General features: G+C 47.0%; 2 protein-coding genes across 5 annotated transcripts; both read left to right on the top strand.

Annotated features, from left to right (window-relative positions):
• The first annotated feature begins 205 nt into the window (after positions 1-205).
• FCRLA (Fc receptor like A) lies at positions 206-6,641 on the top strand. Of its 2 annotated transcripts, XM_040230027.1 has the most exons (6): positions 230-318; positions 3,403-3,417; positions 3,693-3,845; positions 4,163-4,429; positions 4,897-5,181; positions 6,177-6,641. In XM_040230027.1, exons 1-6 carry the CDS (start codon positions 240-242, stop codon positions 6,476-6,478), a joined length of 1,101 nt encoding a protein of 366 aa, XP_040085961.1. In that variant the 5' UTR covers positions 230-239; the 3' UTR covers positions 6,479-6,641. The 2 variants fall into 2 exon arrangements, with proteins under 2 accessions (XP_040085960.1, XP_040085961.1); XM_040230026.1 differs by lacking the exon at positions 3,403-3,417 and having other exon boundaries at positions 206-318.
• An 11,638-nt stretch (positions 6,642-18,279) lies between these two features.
• Positions 18,280-23,782, top strand: LOC120855533 (Fc receptor-like B). Of its 3 annotated transcripts, none has more exons than XM_040230023.1 (6): positions 18,280-18,310; positions 18,622-18,642; positions 18,979-19,233; positions 21,542-21,808; positions 22,436-22,726; positions 22,983-23,782. In XM_040230023.1, exons 1-6 carry the CDS (start codon positions 18,280-18,282, stop codon positions 23,369-23,371), a joined length of 1,254 nt encoding a protein of 417 aa, XP_040085957.1. In that variant the 3' UTR covers positions 23,372-23,782. The 3 variants fall into 3 exon arrangements, with proteins under 3 accessions (XP_040085957.1, XP_040085958.1, XP_040085959.1); XM_040230024.1 differs by having other exon boundaries at positions 22,540-22,726; positions 22,983-23,085; XM_040230025.1 differs by lacking the exon at positions 18,622-18,642 and having other exon boundaries at positions 22,540-22,726; positions 22,983-23,085.
• The last annotated feature ends 2,135 nt before the right edge of the window (positions 23,783-25,917 follow it).

Raw genomic sequence — 25,917 nt, 5'->3', positions numbered from 1 at the left:
CAGGGGAATACGCGAACAACTGGGAGGGTGATCATGTCATCCACACCCTTAAGGGTGCTGATGGTGCTGGAACCAACCTGGTCAATCTGAAGGATGAAAGTCAATTGCAAAGTTGAAAATGGGCCCCAGATGCGAGGAGATCAGACAGTTAGACTTACTTCCTCTTTTCTAATTTGAGAGGTTTCGTGTTGAAGAAAATCAGTGTGTTAGAAGCTCCAGGAGACCCAGACACAGTTACCATGAAGCTAAGCTCTGTCCTCATGGCTGGAGTCTTCTACTTTTCTCCTGCTTTGCTCTGGGCAGCCCAGATGCTACTGGGTAAGTAAAATCTTGGAATTTGTGGAAATGGAGATATGTCGGACTTTGGGGAAAAGACCCAAAGGAAAGCAGCATGGACTAACTTCAGCTTTCAGAAGCAAGTTCAGGTGGGATAGGGCTAGTGTAAGAAAGTTTCGTGGGTGGGACTGAATGGCTCTTTCTGAATGGTATTTTTTTATCATCCTAAAAGTCCCCTTAACTATGATGCCCTCTTTAGCTACAATCTCAACTCTTTTCTTTCTTTGCTCAGATAAATCTCTTGAAAGAGTAGTCTGCATTTTTGCTTTCTCTATTTCCCCACTTGTCACTCACTCTCAATGACTGTAGTTTGGCTTCTGCTGGGCTCAGTTTTGGTCAGAGCACAACAAACTCTATTCAGACACTTCACACTTTTAAAATCTTATCCTGCTGGACTTCTCTGCTGCATTGGGTACTGCTGATCACTTATTCTTCTTTGGCAACCTCTATTCCCCTGGCTGCTCTTTGTACTTCATGTATCTCTCTTGGTCCCTTTGGTGGCTTCTCTTCTCTTTCCCTTAAAGACTGGCATTTTCTACAGTTGCCTCCTTGCCTCCTTAGTTTTTAATTTACTGAAGCGACTTAGCAGCAGCAGCAGCAGCAGCTCCTTAGTGAACTTATTTGTCTATTTAACTTTTACCACCACAACTGTATAATTAAGAGTTCTAAGTGATGCATCACACCCTAATCATGCTTTTGAGTTTCACATTCAAACATCAAGCTTTGCACAAGACATAGCTACCTGCGTGTTTCAAGATATCTCAGCACAATACGACCAGAGTGGAACTCATCTATTCTCTTGGTGCCTCCCACTCCTAATTTCATCCTTCTGGTTTTTTTGACTGCACTATGTGGCTTGAGGGATCTCAGTTCCTTAACCAGGGGTTTAACCTGGGCCATGGCAGTGAAAGCGCAGGATCCTAGCCACTAGACCATTAGGGAAGTCCCCAAATTTCATTTTTCACTGTTTTATCTCAGTTAATGGTATCCATCCAGACATCTGGGCCAAAAATTGGGAGATAAAGTAGATTCTTCCTTCTCCTTCATCCTCTACACATGATCAGTTATCAAGTTTGGCAAAGTCTACCTTCTAAGTTGGTCCTAGACCCGGTCTCTTTCCTGAAACATGACTAATGGTATCTACTAGGACAAGCCCTCATCATTTCTGTCTTGTGCTAGTCCAACGACTTCCTAACTAATCTTCATATCTCAGCCTTGTGTCCTTGAAATAAATTCTGACTCTGCAGCCAGAGTAATTTCTAAAATTCAAGTCTGTCAGCCCAAGCGCCTTATCATGGCATTCAAGGTCCACAATAACTTGGCCCTGTTTCAACCTCTTCAACCTCTTCTCTCACCCTCTGAGCCTTGCAATAAATCCCAATCTGCTTATATTTACCTGCCAAACTTTTATTTATCTCCAAAGTTTTGTTCATACTGCTACTTCTGCCTGAAATGAGCCCCATTTCCCTGTCCCCGCCATTGCTCCCTGCTCCTCTCTCACTTACAATCTTCTGGGCATCCCTAAAGACTCAGCTTAGGTGGCATCTTTACCAGGAAATCTTCCTTGAGCCCTCCTCTCTGCTTTGATGGCTGCCTGTGCAAATTCTTTCTTTTTACTTTCTTCCTCATCTGAAATAATCTCTTCATATGCCTGTGCCAGCCGCTGAACTGAGAGTTACTTGTAGGCAGGGACAATGCCTTTTTGTCTGATTTTTAAAACTGTATCTTATTTATCTTTGAATTCTCAGCACCCACATTTTCCCTACACAATAGTTTTGTTGAATTGTTTTACTGAACACATAGAAACAGGACTGGGCGACTGGATTGTGACACGGCAGTGGTATTGTGGTGAGAAGTCCAGACTCAGAATCAGATGCTCTGGTTTCAAGCCACTCTTATTTACTAGCTCTGTATCACTTGGAAAAACCGCTTTTCATATTTCTGAACTCAGTTTTCCTATCCATAAAATGAGAATAATAATACCCGTCACATAGTTTATTGAGTCAAAGTGCCTGGTAGCCTAACAACATTCTATTTTACAAAAAGAGAAGAGGCTGAGTCAAGTTGAGTGAAAGTGGAGGAACTGAAAAGAGGGTAGCAGGGTGGTGAAGAGGGCTGAGAGGGGATCAAAAGAAAGCACGTGCTGCTGATGTAACGCGGATTAGGCTGTAGAGAGGGGCCTTATTAAGAGAAGTTGCAAGGTCAAAGAAGAGCACTGGGACTTTGGAAGTGGAAGGGAACAAAAGGAAGTGGGACAGGAAAGGACACAGTAAAGAACTGAGAACACGTGACTGGCCACGGGCCCAGGAGAGGGAAAGAAACATCAGGAGGGTCAAGGAGCAGTCACGGAGGTGAGAGATTTACGTAGCCTGGGTCAACCACGGAACTAAGAGGCAGGGTGAGGAAATGTGGTGAAAAAGCTGTAACTCTAAGTTCAGACCCCCAAGCAAAGAAAGAATTGCTTCATAGCTACCAGTACAGAGTCGGAGTAGGGGGTCAGGGGTAGAGGGAAAGACATAGGATGGGCTCGACCATTGCCAGGGAAAGTTCAAGGGACAGAGGACATTAAGGTAAAGGTAACTGAAAAAGGAAAACTGGAAAGGAGGAGCCAGGAAGGAGGTACTAAAAACTAGTGGTAGATGACGTGTTCAAGGATGAAGAGCAAAGTGAATCTGGGAAAATGAAAATATGGAAGAAAGCCCCCAGGAAGGTCTGAGGACCAAAGTAGATCATGTCTGGACAACAAAGTAAAGAGAATACTGATTTTGGGCTCAGACGTACCTGACTTTCTTGCTGTACCCCTTACTCTTTTTTTAAATTGGGGGTAAGTGAATTGGCTTTTCAAAATCTGTTCATTTATTAATAAGATTTATAAAGTGGGGGTGAAATCACATGCCCTAGAAATCTTGTGAGATTAGTGAGATAAAGTGTGAACGTGCCTGGCAATGCCTGACACGTGGCAAACACTCAACAAATATTAGAATCTGATCTCCTTTCCCTTTTGTCCCGTGTCTGTCTGCTCTGCGGTCCTCTTTGTCTTTGACATCTGGTTTCCTGCACGTGCAGCTGAATGTCATGCTGGTGAGTTCACCATTCTCTCCCCACCCCCTTCCTCAAACCCACAGTCCAATCACTGACTGCACCCAGGAGCCAGCGAATCAAGTCAGATGTATCCCTCTTAGAGAGCCACACGGGTCTCTTGGGGGAGAAAAAAGGTTTTGATGTCTTCTTACTCTATTTTAAAATGCATGATTCCCCAAGGAGAGGGAGGAACCGCTGTGGAGAGCCGTTTCCTGTCCTCTTTCTCCAAGCTGCAACATCATTTTCTGGTTCTTCTCCAACCATGCTCTCCACAGCTGCCAGTTTTGAGGCGCTCCAGTGTGAAGGACCAGCCAGCACCCAGGAGAGCATGTGCCACCCTGAGGATGACTTGACGGACCCGAAGGAAGTCCGCTTCCATGTCAAAGGCTACACTTTCAGTGAGCCCATCCACCTGATTGTGTCCTACGGTGAGGTCCTAGAAAGGACTGACCAGTGCAGGCAGCTCTTTCTCCCATTTCCCAAAGCTCTCCTTTCAGCCCCACAGCCCACTCAGGAAGGTACCCCCAGGAAACTGGCCACAGGAAAGGATACCATCTGCTCCATCTTCAGCCCAAGAAGCCAGGGTACCCTCTGTGCTAGACCCTAGAGAAGCTGTCCCACACTCCCAACCAGAGGGCAGGTGGCCTGGCCCCTCAGAGAAAGACTAGAGGGCTCTATCATGGGCAGCTCTGAGGGAGCTCCCAAGGGGCAGTAGGTCACGCTCAGCTTTTGCTTTGGACCACAGACTGGCTGATCCTCCAAAGCCCAGCCAAGCCTATATTCGAAGGAGACCCTCTGGTTCTGCGCTGCCAGGCCTGGCAAGACTGGCCACTGACCCAGGTCACCTTCTACCGAGACGGCGCAGCCCTTGGCCCCCCCGGACCTAGCAAGGAAATCTCCATCACTGTGGCGCAAAAGGCCGACAGCGGGCACTACCACTGCAGCGCTATCCTCAGGAGCCCTGGTCCCGGGAGCCCAGAGGCGGCGTCTCCTGTGGTTCTCACAGTTCACGGTAAGCACTAGAGGCAGTGTTGTGGAGGCAGGTGGGGAAAGACAGGGGAACTACAAATGTCTTTCGCTGGAGAGGGCAAGGCCAACGAAGGCCTAAGCAGTAGGTGGCTGCCAGATGCCCCAGGTGGCCTTCAGGAGGAGCAGCACCTTAGCATTGCCTTTTCAAGCCCTTCAGCTTGACTCCGAGCTCAACATGTTTCCTTCTGCTCTGTCCTACACAGTTCTGTGCTCCCCGATGTTCACTGACTGGATGTCTGGCTTACTGTCAGATTTGCCCATCTCTAGATCTTCCCTAGTCCTGTCTATTGAAGAGAGAGACCACTTGAAAGGTTCAAATGGAACTTCTCTAAGAGAAGGTCTCCCTGATCTGGAAAGACAGGAAGGAAAGTTGGGGCCAGGGTTCTTTGCTTGCTGGGGGCTCACCTGAATGTAGACTGACCTCCGCTTTCTCACCTCTCTCTCCCCCAGAACTGTTTCGAGCCCCAGTTCTCAGAGTCACACCCTCAGCTGAGCCCCAAGAGGGGAAGCCAGTGACCCTGAGCTGTCAGACAAAGCTGCCCCTGCAGAGGTCAGCCGCCCGCCTCCTCTTCTCCTTCTACAAGGACGGCAGGACAGTGCGCAGCAGGGGTCCCTCTCCAGAATTCCAGATCCCCACTGCGTCAGAGGCACATTCTGGGTCCTACTGGTGTGAAGCAGCCACTGAGGACAATCAAGTTTGGAAACAGAGCCCCAAGCTGGAGATCAGGGTGCAGGGTGAGTTTGTGTGTGTGTGTGTTTGTGTGTGTGATGTGTGTGAAAAAGCAGGAAGGAAGGGGATAAGACAGTTGGGTCCATGAGCTAGGGTTTGGTGTAAGCAGGTTAAGAAAGGACACACAGGAGGCAAGAACAATAAGCCAGAGCCCCTGGTGGTGGAAAAAAGCACAGATAGGCAACTTCTCCCTCAGACCGTGGTGTACAACTCACCAAACCAAGACCTGAGCCAGCAGCTACTGCCCGTAGACTTGACCCTCCCTTCATGAACTCTGGGCATTTGTAGGAACAGAGTTTCTAGAGCGAGGATGAAGTAGGCTGGAGTTTATATTCAATTCTAGGAATCTCCATCAAGAAGGCTGCATTTGATTTGAAAAATACCCATAGGAGGTGTCCAGGGTAGGGATGGAGCTCAAGTCATGTCATAAGGAAAATAATGGAAGGGATGGGAGATGCTCATCTTGAAGAGAAAGTGACTCATGGGACCAGCAGAGGCGTCCTCAAAACCCTGAAGGCTGGCACAGGATAAAGAATTACACTAATGTCATGTACATTAGTGTAGAAAGCCATGGCAACCCACTCCAGTATTCTTGCCTGGAGAATCCCCATGGACAGAGGAGCCTGGCGGGCCACAGTCCATGGGGTCACAAAGAGTCAGACACGACTGAAGAGACTTAGCGTGCATGTATGTACAATAAGAGATTGACCTAGGACCAGTTACCTGTTGTACAGCATGCCTGTTGTAAGGAATTCAATTAAAAGAGGAGGAACTGGCTAATATCCATTGCCCTTTTAATGATAAGGCCTCCCTGTGGAAGATTTTCAAGCAGAAGAAATTCAGATTTCTTCAGACTGGAATTTGGACCAGAGTCCTCAAGTTTTTGCTGCCACTGGGCTCCAAAGCTACTTTCAGAGAATAAGAAAGATTGACCAGGAGTATGAGGGTAGGACGAGAGTCAGACTTCACTCTTGTCTGTGTCTCCTGCCCCCTAATCCAGGTCCCTCCAGTTCTGCTGCACCCACTACCTTGAATCCAGCTCCTCAGAAACCAGATGCTCCAGAAACTACTTCTACAAAGCCCCCTGGGCCACTGCCTCCACTTCCCACCCCTTCTTCTAAGGATCCAGACTCCTTTTCCCCTCCACAAGGCCCAGACCCTCATCTGTATCACCAGATGGGTATTCTCCTCAAGCAGATACAGGATATGAGAGTTCTCCTTGGTCACCTGGTCATAGAGCTGAGGGACTTGTCTAGCCACCTGAAGCTTGAGACCACAAAGGGTCCTGCCAAACATGAATAAATAATCCACCTGCCGTATTGTTTGACTACCCCCAATAAATCCAGGTTTTTTTCTAGTTTTCATCTTTCTGTTCTATACTTATGCATAAATGGCTTTACAGGTTACCCAGTGTTTTGTTAGAGCAGCAGAGATAGGTGAGTATAAATAAATTTGTACCAAGTTACACCTGGATTTTAACTATAATTGTGTATTCTCTCTTAACATGAAGACATATCCTGCTTGATCTAGAGAGTTGCCTTCTGTGGTCCAGACCAGAGTCTGGTGAATGAAAGAGAAGCAGTGAGATAGACTTAATGCAGCAGTGTCAACCAACAGCAATCTCTCTTCCTCCTAGGGGACATTTGGCAATGTCTGGAGACATTTTTGGTTGTCACATGGTCAGGGGGTGGGGGTGTGTGCTGCTGGTGTCTAGGGATGTTATTAAATATCCAATAATACACAGAACAGCCTTCCACAACAAAGGATTATCTGGTCCAAAATGGCAATAGTGCTGAGGTTGGGGAACCACAGCTTCACATAGGTGTTGGACTCTGAGATGAACTTTTGCCTCTTTAACTTAATTCTCTCCTGCTAGTCTTAATTCAGCAAATATTAATTACATGCTGGTATTTTCTGGCCTCTGCTACATGCCCAAATTGATGCTACATTAAATATACCTATAAAACAGTGTTTCTGTCTATAGAGGGTTTACAATTTGAGATGGAGGGACGGTAATACTCCTACCCATTAAGCAATTAAATCAGGGCATATACAAATTCCCCACAGGATCCTACTGAATTATCATGCTTGATCACAGAAATATGTGATAAAGCGTAACACTGCTGGGCTTCCCAGGTGGTAAAGAACTTGCCTGCCAATGCAGGAGACTTGGGCTCGATCCCTGGGCCAAGAAGATCCTCTGGAGAAGGAAGTGGTAACCCACTCCAGTATTCTTGCCCGGGAAATCCCATGGACAGAGGAGCCTGAAGCATTACAGTCCACGGGCTCACAAAGAGTCAAACATGACTGAGTGACTAAACGACAACAATAGCATTGCCAGAATAGCAATTATTTGCTTCAATTCATCTCTGAAATATTTTTCTTTAAAAATATACATAAATTGATTTTGGTACCATAATAATACTTTTTTCTATGCTTGGACTGCTACTGTGCATTCTCAGCCAATGAGAGCTAGCCTGACATACTCTACAGTAACCTTTGGTCAGTGAGTTAGCCCTTCATTTTATGACCTCAACCAGGGAGGACTCTACCATGTTATCTTAAATCACGTTGTGTGAGGTTATTCAGTGGATTTTTTTTTCTACTATTTATTTTGTGTGCAGTTTGGACCCACAGTGATTTACAACGATGTATATTTGACTGTTCCAGAAATGCCGCAAAGAAACAAAGGAATAGAATCATGTTGAATGTTAAAATTCAAGTTTTCTGGTGGTTCCTGTGTTGTGCTTAGTTGCTGACTGACTTAGTTGTGTCTGACTCTTTGCGACCCCATGGACTGTGGCCTGCCAGGCTCTTCTGTCCATGGAGATTCTCCAGGCAAGAATACTGGAGTGGGTTGCCATGCCCTCCCCCACGGTGGTTCCTAGCTCCCTCTAAAATGCCAGTTTTATGGTGATTCCTATCATCTACAAGGGGAAAGATCAAGAAGCAAATGAAAATTGGTAAAAGTCCACAAATATCACTGTAGCATGAGGGGATGGATTAACAAGTGTATGAGTGGGAGTTGCAAGAAATGAAGACCAGAAATATGTCATTTGGTAGATGACCAAAGTGGAAGCTCAGGTGCCAATGGACCACACTGAATGTACCTTCAAAGGTTCTATGTTATAGCCAGTCTACATGGAATTGATTTCAACTAGTGGCACCACATTCATAAATGCATCCTGCAAGCCTGCGCTAAATAAGGGAGTCATGTACCGATAATAAGAGCTCTCGGAGAAAAAATAAGGAAGAAATGGGTGTAGTTGGCTAAGTGTCTCTCTTCTGTACTCCTCATCCATGTGTCAATGTGGACCTTTATCATCACACTGCATTTTAATTTTTTTACAATTTTATTTCTAGTCACTAAAAGGTGAGCTCTTTGAGGACTTCTTGAGCTCTCTGTTCCACATTGACTCATTGGTGTCTAGTTTAATGAGGCATATTTAAACTGTCAGTGAATTTTGGATCACTGAACTGAATAGGGTCAGCGTAATAAGGGAAGCTTTGTGAAGAAGATGGGAATTAAGCTATATCTTATAGGATGAGTAGGACATCTAGTATCAGCAAAACGTCCAGGTTCTCCTCTAGAGGGGAGATTAGGGGTCCTAGAGGACCCAGATTAGGTCAAGAACTGGATGCCTCAGAGAGAGAAACTGCTATCATCAGGGATAAGAAAGGCAAGAACAGAAATGAAGGAATCGGAGAGAGACAGCTTTTACCTGTCCTCATCTGTCTGTCCAGCCTGGAGAAATTGGAAAAAGGCTGGCAAAGAGGAATTGTTATGCTAGATTGGGTTTCTGGCCTGTGCAGTGTAGGATTCTGTAACCCAAAGAGGCCTTAATGCAGCTGCACCGGATGTTATCTCTGAAATAAACGTTAGATACCAAGCACACCTGTTGTCTTGTAAAGTTGAATACTTGCACACTCTATAACCCAGAATTTCATGCCTGAGTATATATATTGATTAGTATATATACATGTATACCAGAAGATATGTATAATAGTGTTCATAAGAGCACTATTAGTAAAATCAGAACTTTGAATTCAATGCAGTTGTCCAACAGAAAACATGGATAAGTTGTGCTATCTTCACAGAACAGAATACTATACAACAGAATAAATGAACCATAGCTACGGTGCAGCAGCCTAAAGAATATTAGGAATATTAATATTCAGTGAAAAAAACAAATCCCAGAAGATACCATATGCTATGATGTCCTTTATACAAAGGAATATATTGTTTAGCCATTCATTCATACACATGATGAAACTTTTTAAAAAGGCACAAAAATGGAAACACCATGGTCAGGATAGTAGTTACCTCTGAGGAGCTAATGGGAGACCACTGAGGAGGACCACATAGGTAAATATAAATTATTAATTAAAAAAATCTTCTTGGAGTAGGAGTTTAGAAATATATATATATATATTTCTCTAAATCATCTTCATATTCCTTTATGTTATCTGCTTTTGTCTTTTCTTACAGGTAATAAGAAGCCAAGTTTATTACCTACAGTGTGAAGTAGTTCTTTATCGATCTCCAAGTAATCTCAACTTGCTAAAGACTGCCCCTGGTATACTGTTAGAATTGCTGGATTTGGTAAACCTTTTTTTGTTGAACTTAAAGACATGACTATAGATGTTTCACACATTTTCCCAGCCAGACAAGGCAGCTAATTTTTGTCAGTACTGAAGCACCTTCATTTAATGTGGTATTTATGTGTACAGTACTGTGCAAGGTGCTGTAAGAAAAAAAAATTTAACATGAACTCTACTTTCAAAGGAGAGTTCAGTGGAAGTTTATGAAGAAAATCTGGCCTCATACAGGTTTGTAGTTGCCTTTTAAGAGACTTTTTGTATAATTGTGGATATTCTTCTTTGATGCTACATGAAAACTCAACAAGGATAGTTTCTTAAATATTGAGTTGCATTATGGAATCTGAAGCCATATCAACATGCATTTCTTTCTGTTTTTGGCTGCAATGGGTCTTTGTTGCTGCATTAGGACTTTCTCCAGCTGTGGCGAGTAGGGGCTGCTCTCTAGCTGCGGTGTATGGGCTTCTCATTGCAGCGGCTTCTCTTTGGTGCAGAGCACCAGCTCTAGGACGTGGGGTCTTAGTTACCTTGTGGCATATGGGATTTTCCTGGACCAGGAATCGAACCCTTGTCCTCTGCCTTGGCAGATGAATTTTTAACCACTGACCGCTAGGAAAGCCCTCAACAAGCATTTTTTACTCTGCTACAATAAAATTCATTGGTCCTTTTTGTACTTTAAATAGATCTTTCATTCATGTGTTGGCAGTTGAAAATATTTGTTCACAAAGTTATAGAGGTCTTTTAAATGTTGATAGCATCTCATAATATACAATATTTTAAAAATCAGATTCAGTATCAACAGAAAAGTCTTTAATTACTGGGAAACGGTCAAGCTCACGATAACAAATACAAGTTTTTCTAAAGCTCTAATTTTCATTTGAGATCTGGAATTTCACCATTGGCAATAATTACTGTCAGATGTTTTCCTTGAAGTGACAGTCTCACTTTGTTCACTTTTAAGAAAATGTCTGAGAAATACCCAAGTCTGAATGACTATAATTTTTCAGTCATTTTTTAAATTAAAAATGGTATTCTAAGAAAAAGGGTAGCTGGTTCAACTCAGAACTCAGTTGTGTAAGAGCTTTCCCTGAAGACAGTCACTGTATTTCAGTATGGAACAGAAGTGCATACTTCCTATTTCAGCCCACAAAATATTTAAGAGATGTACACTTCAACCTCAAAATGCAACAAAATTAATTTTAAAATGATGTCATCAAGGTTGTGTTCTGTTTTCTTACTGTAAGCACACAACATAATGGTGAAAAATACAGTTTGGTGCCGCTGCCTTCAACTATGCTTCAGAGCTAACAGCTTTATCCCCCACTGCTTTGTACCTCTATGCAAGTGTCAACCTAATGAAACAGGCAAGAAACCTCTTAGTAGGGGGTGAAGCTGGTGGTAAAAAACCCACTTGACGATGCAGGAGATGGAAGAGACGTGCATTCGATTCCTGGGTTGGGACGATCCTCTGGAGGAGGAAATGGCAACCCACTCCCACATTCTTGCCTGGAGAATCCCATGGACAGAGGAGCCTGGTGGTCTACACGGTCCATGGGGTCACAAAGACCTGGACATGGCTGACGTGACTCAGCACACAAACTTAATTTTGACTTTGCAGATCCCTTAAAGGGTCATTGGAACCCCCAAGTATCTCTAGACCAAACTGAGAATTACTGAATTAGATCATTCTTAAGGCCCAGCCTGACATTACCCTCAAAAATCTCAATATTTATGCATTTCTGAAGAGAAGAACCCATTTACTTTTCAATTCCTTAATCAGTTCTCTAGGTATAATAAAATAATTTTGACCTCAACCTCAGCTCAGTCATTTTAATGCTTCTAATTGGACACTTTTTAAGAGTCTAAGTTGGTTATACTACATGTTTCTTTTTTCCTTTGTACATCTGTGAGAAGACACAACAACTTCTGTATAGCAATGAAAATAATCAAGAATGAAAAGGCAACCTATGAAGTGGAAGGAAATATTTGCAAACCCTATAGCTGATAAGGAATTAATATCCAAAATATATAAGAAGCATGAACAACTTAGCAGCAAAACCCCAAATAACTTGATTAAAAAATGGATGAAGAATCTGAATAGGCATTTCTCAAAAGAAGATGTACAGATGGCCAATAGGTATATTAAAAGGTGCTCAATGTCACTAATTATCAGGAAAAAGCAAATTAAAACCACAGTGAGATACCACCTCACACCTATCTGAAAGACTAGTAGCAAAAAGAAGATAACAGGTGTTGCAAGGCTGTGGAGGAAAGGGAACCTTTGTGCACCATTGAGGGGAATGTAAACTGGTGCAGCCACTATGGAGAACATTATGGAGGTTGCTCAACATTTAAAAATAGAACTGCCTAGTGAACAAGAATCCCACTTATGTGTATTAGTCAGCTAAGTCCTGTCTGACTCTTTGCTATCTCATGTCAGGCTCCTCTGTCCATAGAACTCTCCAGGCAAGAACACTGGAGTGGGTTGCCATTTCCTTCTCCAGGGGTTCTTCCTGACCCAGGGATGGAACCCTAGTCTCTAGCATTGCAAATTGTGGGTATTTGGCCATTTTTTAATGGGAGGGTGGCATTTGAGCAGTAACTTGGCAACATGGGATCAAATCACTAGCCCCCTAGGGACGTGCATGCAAAGCAGCAGGAAGAGCAAGTGCAAGGTTCTGGGGTGCATATCTGCTGGGCACCTGGAGGGGACACACGCGAGTGGACCTGGTGGAGAGGGAGAAACAGGTCAGACTTAATCCAGGCCACACCGTGAGGCCTCCTGGATGTACTCAGAAAGCAAAAGGGACACCAGGGGTTCTGAGCATGATCGGCCGAGGCCTGAAGGGGCCCCAGAAGTGTCTGCGAGCTGGGGGTAGCGCAAGAGCTTGCCGCAGGACGGCGGTAGGTGCTGGCTTCTCAGTTCTCCCTCCAGGACACTTTGAGGCTGTGCACAAACTTGGGATCAAAGGGCTGCGAAGTGTTGAACCTGGAGAAGCCCAGGATGTTGGAGGAGTCCTCCACCACCCCGTCCAGGTGCAGAATGGGGAAGTCCATGGTGACGAGGATGTACTTGAAAACGCTGAGGTCATTCCCAGCCTCGAGGCGGTACTGAGAATGAGGTAGGAGTTGGATGCTTTGGTGTCAATGAGGATGGTGGGCACTTTTGTCATTGTGGAACTCCTTGAGCAGTGGGGTGAGAGTCCCAGCTGTCATCTAGCATCCTCACGGACAGAGTCTCCTTGGAGATGAGGAAGCCATGCACCAGTTCCTCCAATCCCAGCAGGCACTCGGCCTTGAGATGAGCACTCACAGATGAGGCTGGCTGAAGGGTAGTTGAAAAACTTGGGGATCTGGGAGATGGCCAGCCTGGTTGTCCTTGTTATTGGGGTACAGGCTGCCAGATGCAAAGCAGAGGTACTGAAGGTGGGACGTCTCCTCGGGACTCACCTTGATGTGGGGGGTCTCCTTCTCTCCACAGATCTGGCTCACTGTGGAGACAGAAGTGGGGCTGGAGGAGGGTCCCAGGACAGACATGGCCCCCTTGAGCAGGATCTGACACATGGTGTCCGTGGTCCTCTACTGGCTGTCCTGCTGCAGCCCAAAGATATCTACTTCCACAGGGGCCTTGGCTGGGACTTTGATGATCCTGTTGATCTGCTCCTGGGCCAGGGCCAGGGTCAGGGCCACACATTCACTGCGGCCCCACACAGTCTGGTCGTCCAGGATGGCAGCCCTGCGTGGTGATGAGAGCACCTGGCAGGTGGGGCTGGCCAAGGCAACAATCAGCAGCAGCAGCAGCAGAGCTCAGCTGGAATCTTCTTCCCCTCCTCCTGGGGACACAGCTGCTGTGGCCCCCACTCGCCACAGATCCTGGTGCGATGGAGGGCTGGGCTTCCTCAAGGCCTGAGGATCAACAAGGGGGAGATGCTCTGGAGCTGGGCGGTGGGGCTGGGGCCAGGGGTGAGGGTAGTCCACAGCGCCCCCTCCCCTGACTCCGGCAGTGGTCCCCAGACAATCCAAAACAGGGGCCTCCCAGGGAGCAGGGAGGAAGGAGAGGTGGAAGAGGAGAGGGAAAGCCAGGAAGGGGAGGAAAAGGAAAGGAGAAAATGGAGGAGGGAAGTGGAGAGTGGAGAGCGGGAAGAAGCGAATGGAGGGGAAGGAGGGAGGGATCTATATATCCCTAAGTGAAAAGGGAAATCAGTATCTCAAGAGATATCTGCATTCCCATGTTCATTGTAGCACTATTCACAATAGCCAAAATTTGAAAACAACCTAAATGTCACCAAATGAATGGATAATTAAAAGGTATCTAAGATATGTTGTATGTAATACACATATATGTAATAGAATATTATTCAGCCTTAAGAAACTCTGGCCATTCATAATATGGATGAACTTGGAAGACACTGTGCCAAGTGAAATAAGCCAGACAAGAGGGACAAATATTGCATGATCTCATTTATGTGTGAAGAAGATCCCCTGAAGGAGGACAAGGCAACCCACTCCAAAATTCTTGCCTGGAGAATCTCCTCGGACAGAGGAGCCTGGCGGGCTGCAGTCCATAGGGTTGCAAGGAGTCGGACATGACTGACTTAACATGCATGCATGCATCTTCGTGTGGAATCTGATAGAGCCAAACTCGAAGAAGCAAAGAGTAGAATGGTGGTTTTCAGAGGCCCAGGGAGAGAGAATAGAAGGTGAGTATGAGGAATTGGCTCATGAGATTATGGAGGATGAAAAGTCCCATGATCTGCCATCTGCAAACCAGAGGCTTAGGAAAGGGAAATTGAGTCTGAATCCAAAGGCCCGAGAACCAGGGGAATTGATGATGTAAATTCCAGTTCAGGAGCCAAAGAAGATGAGGTGAGATGTCTCGGAACAATCACTGAGGCAGGATAAAAGGGAGGGAGGAGGCAAATTCTTCTTACCTCTGGCTTTTATTCTAAAAGAGAAATATCTAAAACACAATAGCATGTATGTAAAATAATAATACTAAACATTTCTCAAATGTAAATATATGCATGTATGAAGTATTAGAAAGTAAAGTTTGCACAGCAGGTGTTCATGTGGAGCAGAGGAGAACAGAAGTATGAATGAAAAGTGAAAAATGAAGTCACTCAGTTGTCTCCAGTTCTTTGTGACCCCATGGACTGTGGCCTGCCAGGCTCCTCTATTCATGGAATTCTCCAGGCAAGAATACTGCAGTGTGTAGCCATTCTGTTCTCCAGGGGATTACCAAAGAACTAACGCTTCTGAATTGTGTGCTGGAGGATTCTTGAGAGTCCCTTGACAGCAAAGAGATCAAACAAGTCAATCCTAAAGGAAATCAACCCCGAATATTCATTGGTAGGACTGATGCTGAAGCTGAAGCCCCAATACTTTGTCCACCTAATTCAAAGAGCTGACTCATTGGAAAAGACCCTTAGGCTGGGAAAGATTGAGGGCAAGAGAAGGAGGCGGCAGAGGATGAGATGGTTAGATAGCATCACTGACTCAATGGGCCTGAGTGTGAGCAAACTCCAGGAGATAGTAAAGGACAGGGAAGTCTGGCGTGCTGCAGTTCTTGGGGTCACAAACAGTTGGGCATGACTTGGACACTGAACAACATCAACTGGAGTGTGTAGCTACTCCCCTCGAGGGATCAAACCCGGGTCTCCTGCATTGCAGATAGATTCTTTACCATCTGAGCTACCAGGGAAGTCCCAGTGTGAATAAAGACAAAAAATAAAACGAGAGAGGAGACTTGAAAAGCCTAATGATGACAGTCTGGCATGAGCATGAGAAAGCAGATTTTAGAGCCGAGACAGATTTCTACTCACATTCCAGCTCTAGCACCACAGGAAACATGTAAAATGGAGATAATAATTCTTCCCTAAAGTGCCCTTGCAGGAATTAAAGCAATATGGTCTTCCCTGATGGTCCACGGCTAAGACTCCAAGTTCCCAATGCAAGGGGCCTGGTTCGATCCCTGGTCAGGGAACTAGATCCCACATGCTGCAGCTAAGACTTGGCACAGCCAAATAGATAAATATTTTTAATAAATAAATAAAGCAATATCTGTGAGGCATGCGGTGTCATTCCTGCTACATGCTCAGGGCTGCAGCACCCACTGAAAGTAAGCTGTGTCCTCATTCATAGCAACAGCAGCAGCATCCCACTGTCATCACTGAAAGTGTCTTATTTCCCAGAATTCTTAGCAGATAATGGTATATCTTGTCCAGAAGTGATGTTGTGATAGGCTTCACAGAATTGCTCAGGTAAGAAATGATCATTGCTGATTTTCTCTGCATAGTAAAGGTATGCATAGCAAAGAATTAGAAATTCTTCAGGAAAATGTCCTGGATGGAGACGAAGATCGAATTTAGGAACGTTCAGAAGAAAGCCTAGAATGAAGAAATGCTGGGTGGGAGAGTCTTCAAGCCAAAACTTGAGCGCTATATGATATGAACCCTATGGGTGATTCCAGAGATTTTCAGGGAAGATTGTACACCTCATGAATTTTGAGTGTAATCAAGTTTTTTTTGTGGACTCTGGGGAAAGAGGCTGAGATCTGTATTCTGAGTGACAGGGAGAGAAAATAGAGTCAACTTGGGTAGACTAAGGGAACAGCTGAGGGGTGCATTACATTCTTATCATAAAGGTGGTGGCCTGGTACAGAGGTCAGACCTTGAAGGAGATTGTGGATGAGGTGCGGAGGCTCATGTTGGTTCCGGATGAGGTGTCAGGCATGTTGGGAGAAGCTGGGACCATTGCCTAGCCTGGGCCCTCCTAAAGCAGGCAGTTTATAGTCTCTGTTCCTGGTATCTTGTCCTCTCCTCCCCACAATCCTGAACACCTTATCAATTACCTCCCTGGTTTTCAGACCCATATAACTCTATCTCTCTTTTATCAAAACGTGCTCTCAAAACAGGATCTGAAGTGACCAGCCTAATTTAAAGGATCAATCGCATTTCCCTAAGGGGCACCTGCATTTTTAACAAAGGCTAGCACATTAAGAGAAACTACAACAAAATTCTCAGAGTGAAACTTTGGGCATCAGCAAGGAAGTGGGGGAGAGACCGTCTTAAACCCTGACAGGGTTTGATCATCTATCTCCTTCCTGCCAGAGTTCCAAAGGAAGGAGTTACCCCAGTATTAAACAGTCACAGATGAGGACCGAACACTGTCCAAGGAGACATACTATCAGGTTGGAAAATTCATTAAGTATTTACAGGAGAATTCAGGTTCGCCACTGCTCAGGGTATGATCACACGGCTTGAAAAGCACAAGAAGTAGAAGCGAGAGGTCAGATCTGGGAAGCTTCCAAGGGGTTGATGCAGTGACTTCTCTAACACAGGTAAGGATTATTAGAACTGGGGTATGGCTGGGGACAGAGAAAAGGAAGGAAAGCCAAGTGCGTGGAGATGCTATGGAGAAGATCATTGGGAAAGGTGGGAAAGAAGAGTTTTCTAATTTCTGAGGTTTAAGGTTCCAGGAAAGGAGATAGAAAGAGGAAACACACAAACATTTCTCCTCTTGACTGTGACATGTAAGCCAGTGACACAGAAGGTGGTTGATGAATCATACTCTTCTGTCTATTCACCCAGGGAAGGACGTGACTTCCAGGTATACAGAACCCGAGGTCAGTTTCACTTCCCACCAATGCCTATCACTGGGAAGTGAGCAGAATAATCCAGGGTGGATCTATTTTTTAAAAAATATTTTCATTTATTTATTTGGCTGCACTGGGTCTTCGTTGGGGCACAAGTGATCTTTAGTTGCAGCAAAGTGAAGTGAAAGTGTTAGTTGCTCAGTCATGTCCAACTCCTTGTGACCCCATGGAATTCTCCAGGCAAGAATATTGGAGTGGGCAGCCATTTCCTTCTCCAGGGGATCTTCCCCATCCAGGGATCAAACCCAGGCCTCCCACATTGCAGGCAGATTCTTTACTATCTAAGCCACTTAGGTTGTAGTAAGCAGGATCTAATTCCCCAACCAAGGATCGAATCCAGGCCACCTGCTTTGGGAGTATGGAGTTTTAGCCACAGGACTACCAGGGAAGTGCCTGTCCTGTGTGGATCTTGAGGACATGAAGATGTCTTTCTCATTTGAGGCTTATCGGACCTTCCTGGATAGGAAGGGAGTGGGATGGGAGTGGGATGTTGCTGGGAGCCTGAAAGTGGCAGGGTCACCTGCCAGAGCCTGGGGTTCTATGTGGCTTTCTTGGGCTGCAGGAGGAACACAGGCCTTCTCCACAGGAGCTGGGGCTGGCCTGAGATGGGAGGTGGTTTAGGCGTAGTAGAGGGGACAGTGTCTGGTTCTGCGGCATCTGAGAGTTGCCACGTATCCAGCCTTCTCCTGCTCCCTCCAGCCCACCATGTTCAGAAACGAGGAATGACCGGGAGGAGCAGCGATGCCTCCCAGGGCTCAGTGCTCAGCACTGGTCACCCTGTCTCTGTTTCTCCTCCCATCCCGTGTCAGTGCATCTCCGTTGCCCTGCAGCTGCTGCCGGGAGATCCACCATGTGGGAGCTAGCAGTCCTCCTGCTCCTGGGTGAGTCCTCCTGCTCCTGGGTGAGTCCTCCTGCTCCTGGGTGAGTCCTCAGTGAGCCAACACTGGCCTAAGAACGTTAGGTATGGGGAAGAGTGGGAGGCAGGGTGCATATGCGTGCTGGGGGGATACTCAATCCTCAATTTGTTATCTATTTATGGAGAGGAAAAGAGGAAAGGGGCTTTCTCAGAGTTGAGGGAACCAAAGGCAGAAGAAAGACACGTCTTGGGATTTGTTGAATCTTTCCTACGGTCAAGAGAGCCCCTGTTTTCCTTTCATCGCCAACATTCTCCTTCTTCTTTCTTATTTTGTAGTTCCAAGCAGTGGGCAAGCTGGTGAGTCTCATCCCAATTTTCTGTGACTTCTACTCCAACCATCCAAAGTGACCTGTCTGGGTACTCCCCACTTCTTAGCTGTTCCAGGGTAGTGTCTCTTCTCATGCCTTCTCAATCCCTGTGACTGTTCGCCAGCAGGCCTGGCACTTAGACATGGGTCCTCACCAAAGGACTAGTTGATAGCCCAGTGTGGTCTCTCCTCTCCCAGGGACGGACTAGTAACCTGGGTCCTGGAAACTGGCATTTTCTGCTATTTTCCAACCCTAGATCACATGCTTGGGCATCTCCTCTTGATTCTCTTTTTCACATTGCCGCCTCCAATACCCTCTCCCCCAGCTACTCTGGAGAAGCCCATATTGTCTCTGCACCCACCCTGGACCACAATCTTCAAGGGGGAAAAGGTAACCTTGCGGTGTGATGGCTATCACCCGCTGCTGCTGGAGCTTCGACCCATTAGCACTCTCTGGTATTTGGGCCACCTACTCCTGCCTTCTTATAAGAAGAGCATCGAGGTGCACACGCCAGGGGTGTATAGATGCCAGACACGCGGAGCACCCGTCAGTGACCCCATCCACCTCTCTGTATCTAATGGTGAGTGTCTGAACACTGGAGGGGAAGCACACATCCTCTGGCAAGGCTGCCCCTCCTGTGGGAGAGGACACGGGGCCACTCTCGTTGGGGTAGGAAGAGAGGGTTATATTGAGTCTGCCTGGCACTATGTGAGAGACGCAGTAAGTCTTGCATAGCCTCAAAGGCCACTTTAGCATCCTGCCACAGTGGACTGTAAATAAACATTTCTGTTCATTTACTTGGAGAAGGCAGTGGCACCCCACTCCAGTATTCTTGCCTGGAAAATCCCATGGACGGAGGAGCCTGGTAGGCTGCAGTCCATGGGGTCGCTAAGAGTCGGACACGACTACTAGCTCAGAAGAGAAGAGAGTCTAAGGACCTGGGATACTGAACACTTTTGAGGAAGAGGGTTGGGCAGGAAGGGAAAGGGCAGAGCAAAGCAGGAAAAGTGAGGTTCCCTGGACAGGCTGCCTGCAACGGGGGGATTACTCTTGCTTGAACAGAGTGATGCTTCTTTGTGCCTCCCATTAGTAAAATAGGAACAATAACAGTGTCCATCTGTTCAGTTATTGTGAAGACTAAAAATGAATTATGAGAGGTTGTCAAAGAAAAAAGCAGATGAACAAAGCACTTTATCCAAGTTTTATTACACATACACACACACCCAAGTCAATTAAGAAACTAATTTCCTGGGAAGACATAAAGAGCTTCCAAACAGAATAAGAGAAGTAACAGTAATTTGTTCATTAGGGCACAGGATTGGCTACTTTGTAGGGAATATTTTGTCATTTTAGCCTGGTATTCAGAATTTAAAAGGTTATCACTCAATGTTCAGATTAGCATTTACCCATTTGTTGCTCAGTCTCTAAGTCACGTCGGACTACTTGCAACCCCATGGGACTGCAGCACAACAGGCTTCCCTGTCCTTCACTATCTCCCAGAGTTTGCTCAAACTCATGTCCATTGAGTCAGTAGTGCTATCTAACTGTCTCATCCTCTGCCGCCAGCTTCTCCTTTTGCCCTTAATTTTTCCCAGAATCAAGGTCTTTTCCAATGAGAGAGCTCTTCGAATTAGGTGGCCAAAGTATCGGAGCTTCAACTTCAGCAGCAGTCCTTCCAATGAATATTCAGGGTTGATTTCTTTTAGGGTGACAGGTTTGATCTCCCTGCAGTCCTAAGGACTCCCAAGAGTCTTCTCCAACACAATTCGAAAGCATCAATTCTTTGGTGCTCAGCCTTCTTTATGGTCCAACTCTCATCCACACTCCATGGTTTCTTGTTTGGAAACTGACAGCAAGCACAGATAAGATACTGAATATGCTAGACAGTGGTTACTGCTTGCAGAACTGAGAGTACCATAGAGATTGTGGCTATTACTTGCAGAATTTTTTATCCATGTAAAACACCTAAAGTGGCATTTAGCAGACACTAGGGCTGTGTAACGGAGAAGGCAATGGCACCCCACTCCAGTACTCTTGCCTGGAAAATCCCATGGACAGAGGAGCCTGGTGGGCTGCAGTCCATGGGGTCGCTAAGAGTCAGGACACGACTGAGTGACTTCACTTTCACTTTTCACTTTCATGCATTGGAGAAGGAAACGGCAACCCACTCCAGTGTTCTTGCCTGGAGAATCCCAGGGATGGGGGAGCCTGGTGGGCTGCCGTCTATGGGGTCGCACAGAGTTGGACACGACTGAAGGGACTTAGCAGCAGCAGCAGGAGCAGCAGGGCTGTGTAAACGTTAGCTATTATGATGATCAGGTAAATAAGAGTACTGCAGAAGGTGCCTAAGGCTGTCCTGGGGGTGGGAGGCCCTCAGGTATGTTTTCTGGAGGGAATAAGATCTAAGTTCAGACCTGCAGGATAAGTAGGCCTCAACTAAAGTAGGTGAAGAGGTCTTCCTGGCAGGTACTAAGGCTCTGGGCAGTGCCAGTTCTCCCAGCAGTACAGTATGGATGGACTTAGCCTGCATTGTAAGGTGGAAAAGGAAAAGGAGACACGGGGCAGGGGAGAATCCTGAGATGGTGCTGAAAAGGTAAGCAGGGGCCAGGCCAGGAAGGCCTTGATGCCATCTTAAGGCGTTTAAACTGAATTCTGATGGACACTACTCTTTGAGGCTGGAACCAAGTCTCAGCCATCAATACCTAAGATTGGCCTTCCCCTTCCCCTTGCCACTCACCATCTGAGGCTCCTGGGGTGTCCAGTAAGGGAGAAGGGAATTGGTGGGGGAAAAGGGGAAGGAAGAAGGGAGCAAGGAGGTGGAGAAGAATGGGTCACCCCAAGGGCTGGACTTTCTCTTGGAATCAGGCTGTTTGTGCTGACTGTCGTAGACTGGCTGATTCTGCAAGTGCCCTATGCTGCGGTGTTCGAGGGCGAGCCGCTGGTCATGCGCTGTCGCGGTTGGTACGATAAGATCGTCTACAAACTTCACTACTACCACGATGGCCAACCCGTGCGTTACTTCCACTCCAGCGCCAACTACACAGTACCCCAGGCCCGCGCCAGCGACAGCGGGCGCTACCAGTGCTCCGGCACCATGCGCATTCCCGTGGAAAGCGCGCCCATGTTCTCCGCCAAGGTGGCCGTGACCGTGCAAGGTGGGGGAGACCGGGCCGGGGAGGGAGACAAACAAGCCCTGGGAAATTCTGGGACCGAAACCCGGCGGGGAAATGAAGGGGCGGGGGTTATAGTAGCTGGCAAGTTAGGAATTTCTCTGCGGGACCACGAGCACGTTCTCCTCCCTCTCTTAGTGTGAAGTCGCACTTGATCTGTAAGCCTGGGTGGGGGCAGGGGTCCCGGCTTCTTTCTCTGGGTAGGCACCCATGTAGGGGGCAGCTCTCTCCGCAGCAGCCCCAGCCAGAATGACAGCGGCAGGAAATGGGATCACGGTGGGACTGGGGCGAGGGAACTGCTTCCAGGCGTCCTGAGACCCTTTCTAGGCTGGAGGACCCGAGCTGGGTGTCAGCTGGGAAGCGACTCGAGGCGTCTGACCTGGTGCCGCCTCCATTCAAGCTTTCCCCTTCCCTCGTGGACTCGTCTCCCACATTTCCAAAGACCTTCCTCCCTTCACGTGTATACACAACCTCCGCCCTGGTGGGTTAGAGGCCCTCGTGGGAAACCGGAGCGGGAGAAGGGTCGTGGGACTACAAAGCTGGGCCCGGTTCCCTGGGACCCTTGTGCCAGCCTAAAGTGCACCTTTGGCCACTGGGCCCCCGCTTCCGCAGAGCTGTTCCAGGCGCCCGTGCTGAGGGTGACGGGCCGGGTGGAGGCTCGCGGCGCGGCCTTCGGAGGAGTGGTCTTGCGCTGCGAGACGCGCCTGCACCCGCAGAAGCGCGACACGCCGCTGCAGTTCGCCTTCTACAAGTACAGTCGCCCCGTGCGCCGCTACGACTGGGATGCGGAGTACACGGTCCCCGAGCCAGAGGTCGAGGAGCTGGAATCGTACTGGTGCGAGGCGGCTACAGCCACCCGCAGCGTCCGGAAACGCAGCCCGTGGCTGCAACTCCCGGGCCGCGGTGAGTGACGGCCGTTCCCGAAGCCCTCCGGGCGGGCAGCCCCGGCCGCCCCGCCTCCGCCCACGCCTTCCGGAAACGCCCGTCGCTCCCCGCGCCCCGCCGCCTCCCGCGCCCCTCCCGCCCATTTCCCTCCTGCTCGCGGTCCTCACTCCCCTCCCCGGCCGGGCCCGTTCTTCAGTCCTTCGCCCCCTTCTTCCCCCAGAGGCCATGGGAGAATGGTTTCAGCCGAGCGGTTCTCTGTGTGTTGTGTTCGCAGGTTCTCCCCTGGACTTGGCGTCCACCACCGCCCCGGTCCCCGGTAACCAGCCGCTTTCCTTCAGAAAGCCCCCGGTGTCCAGATCGGTCCCGTCGGTCCCCTCCGTCCCGAATGTCACCTCAGCGGGGCCGCCGTTCCCCGCGGGCGGAGCCCCCACCGCTGGGCCACCGGCCTGTGCGCCACCGACACCCTTGCAACACACCGCTGGCGCCCTAAAACCCGACGTGGCGCTTCTGCTCCGAGAAATGCAGCTGCTCCAAGGCCTCCTCAGCCGGGTGGTCCTGGAATTAAAGGAGACACAGGCCTTCCCAGGGCACACAGTCGAGACCCCCACTTCCCCCTCGGCTGTGAGTCAGGGAACCCCTGAGGCCACTACTGTGGAGAGCTGAGGGAGGGGGTGGCTACAGTCCCCTCTCCAGGCACATCGACCTCTGGTCGCTCCTGCTCCCTTCACTTGGAGACCTTCCTAAGCCACCTCTGTTTCATCCCTCTGTCTTGCTGTGGTTTATAAAGTGTGGTAGCTGACATGTCAATCTCACCCAGCACATCTGAGCAGTTTGTAACCCTAAGGCCTTCCCTCTCATCTCTTTCTTCACCTCACAGATTTCAGTAGGGAAGTAGAAATCTGCTATTTACTGCTTTGAGGTTGACTTTTAGAAGTGAATTTAGTCATCTTTAGCTTTTCATGTAAACCCACACAACGCATATTTCAGCACAGGCAGTTTTTTGTTACTTAAGGTTATTTTGGTACTAAGCTCTTTGGCACATTTAAGGGGGTCACGTTGTAATTATTCATCATGAATTTAATGTTAAAATTTAAAAGGTTTTCAGTTCTGTTTCTGATGAGTTTATACCTTCAAAGTCCTGTGTTATAGTTTTAGAGACAGAAAGGGATTTGTGTGGGTCTCCCATTCTAGATTAAGCGTGAGTGTATACGTAGAGCCACCCAGATGCACCTCCCACACCAGCATAGCTAGACAGACTCTGATGGGCTCTGGTGGCAGGCCCTGCTCATTTTAGCCTAAAAAAGTTTGAGACAAATTCTCAAAATTGCTGAATTCTAGTTTTTGCCAGTTTCTTACTTCTGTAAGAGCCATTCCAACACTAACACACAGTTCAATCTTTATAAGTTCCTCATCTGCCTACTAAAACTATGAGATCTCAGCAGAGCTGGTGTGAATTATTTCCAGGAGAATTCTTTCTCATTAGGCCTATACCCCCCATCAGTTAACCTTTACTGTAAAGGCTTAGAACTGATAACAACTCCACCCTCCCACCCTTCTAGTCTATAGGTGTTCAGTCACAGTGCAATTTCTCTTTCTTTTTGAGTGATTAATCAGTATCACATTAACATCCTTCATCTTTTTCTTCTTCTTACTTTCTTATTTTCTTTTGTATTATCTTCACCATGTTATTACTACAAAGTCACTGAATTATATAAGAAGAGAGGCAGGTGGGTTCACACATATATTACAGTGCAATGTGATAAGTGCTTCTGTGAAACACTAGGAATTCAGTGGAGGAAACTGAATCTTGAAAGAGCAAGATTTCCTCAAGTGAAGATGGGAAAATATTGAGGAGTGGGGGATGCAGGCTGAGGATGCAAAAGCAGAGACGTGGAAGACCATAGTGTGTTTGTAGAGTTGCAAATAATTGAAAGTGGCTGGACAATTATATGTGTTTATGTGTGTGTGTGTATGGCAGGGTGGGGTATATTTTATGCAGAAGGTGGCAGGAGATGAACATGGGGAAGTAGAAAGGGGTCAGAACATGGAAGTCTTGCTAAGAGGTTCTTAAACCTGTTGGAAAATTGGGATGGATATGCGGAAGCATTTTTTATTGAGGGCATAAATAAACCTTACTGGAGGAGAAGCTAATTTAAAATTATGAAAGAGCAATCAAATAAACTGATCTCAACGGACACTTGCTTATACCTTGAGAAGGTATGTTCAGGCACTATAATCCAGTATTGGGGTTCTGGTTTTTGTGCCTCTGCTTTTCAGCTTTCTCTGCAGGCTTAGCTCACTTCTCAGAATGTTTTCTTGGCAAGCCTTCCCTGGCTAACCTGACTCTACTTCAGTGGCCCCACTGTGATTTTGTTCCCTGATGTTTCTGCTGTTTCTTTATCCAGATAGAAAATGACTAGCATTAGTGTCATGACTAGCACTGATTACCTAATCAAAGGATCTCACCATTAAAAAAAAAATCAGTTGATATGTGTAACTGATTCACTTTGCTGCATAGCAGAAACTCACACAACATTGTAAAGCAATTATACTTCAATAATAAGTAACTTAAAAATATCAGCTGATCATTTCTTAAGGGAGTAAAACGGTGAAATAGCCATTCAAAAGAGAGTTTTATCTTTTCAGTATCTCCTCATTCACAGTTAGCAGCCACAATATCTTCCTTCCTGCCACCTACCTCCATTTAGGGCCAGGGATATGGGGGATGGGGAAGAATAAGAACATATGGGTTAGAATGAAAATCATTCATGATGCAACTTCTCTATTTATGTTGTGTGGCAAGGGAAGGAGTAACTTTTATGCCCTTTAGTCTCCATGTCTTTAAGCCCCCTGACTCTCCTTGATCTTCCCCTACAAGACCTATTAATGATCTCCCAGGAAGACTTGCACTAAGGAAATACTGAGAAATGTCAGACAGGCAGCTTACTGGCCATGCTCCTCTGGGGGGCGCTGTGAGTCCTCATCCAGCTTCATCAGGTTCCAACATGCTTTTAGGGAAACAGAAGGCTGGCTAGCCCAGGCTACCTAAGGAGAATCTCAAGCTCATTCTCAAGCAGCAAGGGCAGCAACAGGATGCTGGAGAAACCTGGGGAGGAAACCACTGCTCTCTGGTTCCCTGGTCACTTCTGTCTCAGTCTCAGGCCTTGACCCTAAACCTGTGAGTGTCCATGCCAGATATCAGACCTTGA

This window comes from Oryx dammah, unplaced genomic scaffold (assembly GCF_014754425.2).
Source record: "Oryx dammah isolate SB20612 unplaced genomic scaffold, SCBI_Odam_1.1 HiC_scaffold_28, whole genome shotgun sequence".
Taxonomy (NCBI): domain Eukaryota; kingdom Metazoa; phylum Chordata; class Mammalia; order Artiodactyla; family Bovidae; genus Oryx; species Oryx dammah.
Note: the sequence above shows the minus strand (reverse complement) of the source record. Positions and strands in the feature narration are given on the sequence as shown.

What these genes read in the sequence shown, in the direction of transcription:
- FCRLA (XM_040230027.1), top strand. Translation starts at nt 240, where the DNA reads ATGAAGCTAAGCTCTGTCCTCATGGCTGGAGTCTTCTACTTTTCTCCT. An exon ending in CCACCTGATTGTGTCCTACG is followed by an intron (nt 3,846 to 4,162) that starts GTGAGGTCCTAG and finishes TTTGGACCACAG; the next exon opens with ACTGGCTGATCCTCCAAAGC. An exon ending in TGTGGTTCTCACAGTTCACG is followed by an intron (nt 4,430 to 4,896) that starts GTAAGCACTAGA and finishes TCTCTCCCCCAG; the next exon opens with AACTGTTTCGAGCCCCAGTT.
- LOC120855533 (XM_040230023.1), top strand. Translation starts at nt 18,280, where the DNA reads ATGTGGGAGCTAGCAGTCCTCCTGCTCCTGG. An exon ending in TCCAAGCAGTGGGCAAGCTG is followed by an intron (nt 18,643 to 18,978) that starts GTGAGTCTCATC and finishes CCTCTCCCCCAG; the next exon opens with CTACTCTGGAGAAGCCCATA. An exon ending in GCTGCAACTCCCGGGCCGCG is followed by an intron (nt 22,727 to 22,982) that starts GTGAGTGACGGC and finishes TTGTGTTCGCAG; the next exon opens with GTTCTCCCCTGGACTTGGCG.